Source organism: Octodon degus, unplaced genomic scaffold, assembly GCF_000260255.1.
Source record: "Octodon degus isolate 3935 unplaced genomic scaffold, OctDeg1.0 scaffold00176, whole genome shotgun sequence".
Classification (NCBI taxonomy): Eukaryota; Metazoa; Chordata; class Mammalia; order Rodentia; family Octodontidae; genus Octodon; species Octodon degus.
In genome coordinates this window covers 415,969-418,824 of record NW_004524752.1, presented here as the reverse complement: position 1 = coordinate 418,824, position 2,856 = coordinate 415,969, and the positions used below count along the sequence as shown (strand labels likewise).

The window sequence follows — 2,856 nt, the reverse complement described above, 5'->3', positions numbered from 1 at the left end:
AATCTCTGAGGCTTAGAGATAGACTGTGTCAGTGGCTACTGCTTGGTCAGAGCTGATGTTTGTGATTCTGTTAGATCTCCAACTTAGAGAATCCAGATCTTCGGCCTACTCTCGCCAAGGTGGTTGCAAGCAGAGAGATGCAACAGGCTGGTCACCCACCTTACGATGTGTCTGTTGTGTTTGGATTGCAGATGCTCAGCCCCTGGTATGATAAATTCTTGGAAGAAGAGGACTACTGGTTTCTCATCTTTACAGTAGGAGAAAAATTGGGCTGCAGAGGGGTCAGAGATTTTAGGGAAGGAGAGAGTACTGCTACTTTAGAAGGCATGCTTGCTGATGCAAATAAAATCATGCCTTTCTTCCTGGAGATTAGCTTGGCCTAGAGTGTTCTAACAATAAATCTCTTCAGGAAAAAGACTCAGTGCACAAACTGACTTTGAAGAAACCACATTCATGTAGAAATTCAACCGTAGAAAAAGTGGGTTTTCTTAGAAAAGTAGAGTAGAGAGATTGCAAAGGAGCAGTGTCACTTAACAATGAGAAAATCAGCCTCAGTCTACACCAAAGGGAGGTGCGAGGCGAGTTATTATGACACTCATTTCCGGTTGAATCCCTATAGCAAATGCCGTCTCTCCCCACACTCTTCTCTTAGACTCAGACCCGGTTCATCAAGAGCCAGTGGCACAAGAAAGAACCTACGGACAAAAAAGACAACCTGCTCATTTATAGGAGGATTCAGGAATCTCTGAAGTTAAGCCAGGCTTTGGCTAACATGGAGGAAATGGAGTCCATCCAGTGGGAAAAGATAGCTACCGAGGATCTGAGGCAGGGTGGATCTCTCCGGGTAGAACTGACCTCTCCAGTGTTCCTGCAGGGTAAGAGCAGTCACTGTAATTTCTTGACTCTTACACAAGAGCAACTAGGAAATATGTAAATCAACATTTAGAAATTATTTGCTCTTTGTCAGCACTGTCCAACACAGAGATAACTTCATTTGATCTTCAAACCTTAACATATGAGGCAAGTACTTAGTAACTGAGGTACAGAGAACATAGCTCACCCCGCATGGTCACAGTGTAGGTGGCAGCGCAGGATATGAATCCAGACAGACCGGCTGCAGCACCCCCTCTTGGCTCTGAAGGACCCAGAGCACTCATATTTGGGCGGACACCAAAACATCACCACGTTAGCAATGAATACTTCATTCTGTGCATCCCATACTCCACTCACCACACCTCTTCCAGAATCTGCTCCGAAGTCTTTTCTGTGAAATATTTTTAATCACCCACCCAGGAGGTGAGAGAAGTGATGAGGAGTAAGTACAAGGCTGCTTTGTCTCAGAGAATCCCTATAGCAAATGCCGTCTCTCTCTCAGAGAGCTGGGCTTGTATCCTCCTTCTGCTCTTAGCTGTGTATGCTTAAGCAATATATTGAACCTCTGTGTAAGCCCCAGTTTTCTCATCTATAAAGTAAGAATAATGACAGGCTTATTGGAAAAGTAACCCAGAATCACCCAACTCTCACCACAATGTTTGATAACAGTAAGAGTCAAATGAATGTCTTTTGTTTTATTTTGTGTGCAGAACTGGGGATTGAATTCAGGCCCTTGGGCTTGCCAGGGAAGTGCTTATTCCACTGAGCCATCTCCCCAGCCCCTAGAGTCCAGTGAACGTTAACAGTCATTATTTAAATTCAATTATTTTTTTGAGGCTGGCTCAGCCCCCCGCCCCAGGGGCAGGACTGGTGCAGCATGTGGTGCTGGGGATGGAAATGAGGTCCCTGCGTGCTTGCTTAAGCTTGCCTAAGCAGCCGCTTTAGACTGCTGAGCTATCTCACTGGCCCATTAAATTCAAATACATTTTATTATTTAATTATTTGTGCTGAGGCAGTTGGAGAACTGCAGTACTTAGTCTTGATCTCCACAAAATATATTTGACCTCACAGGTCCTTAAATTTATCTGTGTATGTGTATGCGCACATATGCTAAAGAAATGTTTGCCCTTATTACGTAAGGTGATGTGCTCTAACATTCTGCAATCTTTTCATCTTATGCAGTAAAACTTAACATTGACCCAATCTAACTTTTGCCAGGCAGCTATGATCTAAACCTGGAAAATGATGTTAAATTAGATAGAACAAAGGCTTTGAAAACCCCACTCACTCTGTGAGTGAGTTCCTTTGTGTCTCTGGTGCTCATTCCTTAGTCTGTAGTATGGACATAATGGCATGGACTGCAGGATCACTGAGAAAACTAGAGGTAGTGTATTTACACAACAGACAGATACTCAAATGGTTCTTGTTAGACTATCAACAAATGTAGGGCCAGCCAAATAGCATAGCGGATTAAAGCACCTGCTTAGGCAGACGCAGTGGCTGGGGTTCAATCACTGGTGTGCCATACCAGCCCTACCCCAGGGCACACTGAGATTGTGATTGAGACTGGGCATGGTGGTGCAGGTCTGTAATCCCAGCTCTTGGGAGGCTAAACACAGGCTGATCACTACGAGTCTGATCTACATAGTGAGACCCTGTAGACCCTGTACTAAAATACAAAAACAAAAGAAAACAAAACAAAAATGTAACATACAACTCTTTTAGAAGACTTTGATGTGAAAAACAAGATGTCTATGAGACTGCCCTTTAGAACCATGCTTGAGCTTGAGTTAGTTAAATTGAACATGAGGAGGCTTTCTCTGTTTTTTTAAAGCTGAGTGATTCCACCTTCTCTCTGAAACCTTAATACTTCAGAATTTCTCCCAAAAATCATAAAGAAATTGAAAGAAAGAGAGAGAGGGGGAGAGAGAGAGAAAGGGAGAGAGGAGAGAGAGAGAGAGAGAGAGAGAGAGAGAGAGAGAG

At 43.6% G+C, this 2,856-nt stretch overlaps 1 protein-coding gene across 1 annotated transcript in view; it reads left to right on the top strand.

Moving 5' to 3' along the window:
• The window catches only part of Rgsl1 (regulator of G protein signaling like 1), a 79,807-nt gene that overhangs the window by 28,697 nt on the left and 48,254 nt on the right, over positions 1-2,856 (top strand). Inside the window, exons 7-8 of the mRNA XM_004643456.2 lie at positions 192-254; positions 653-875. Of these exons, the coding sequence (XP_004643513.1) occupies positions 192-254; positions 653-875 (286 nt within the window). The remainder of the gene's footprint in view (positions 1-191; positions 255-652; positions 876-2,856) is intronic.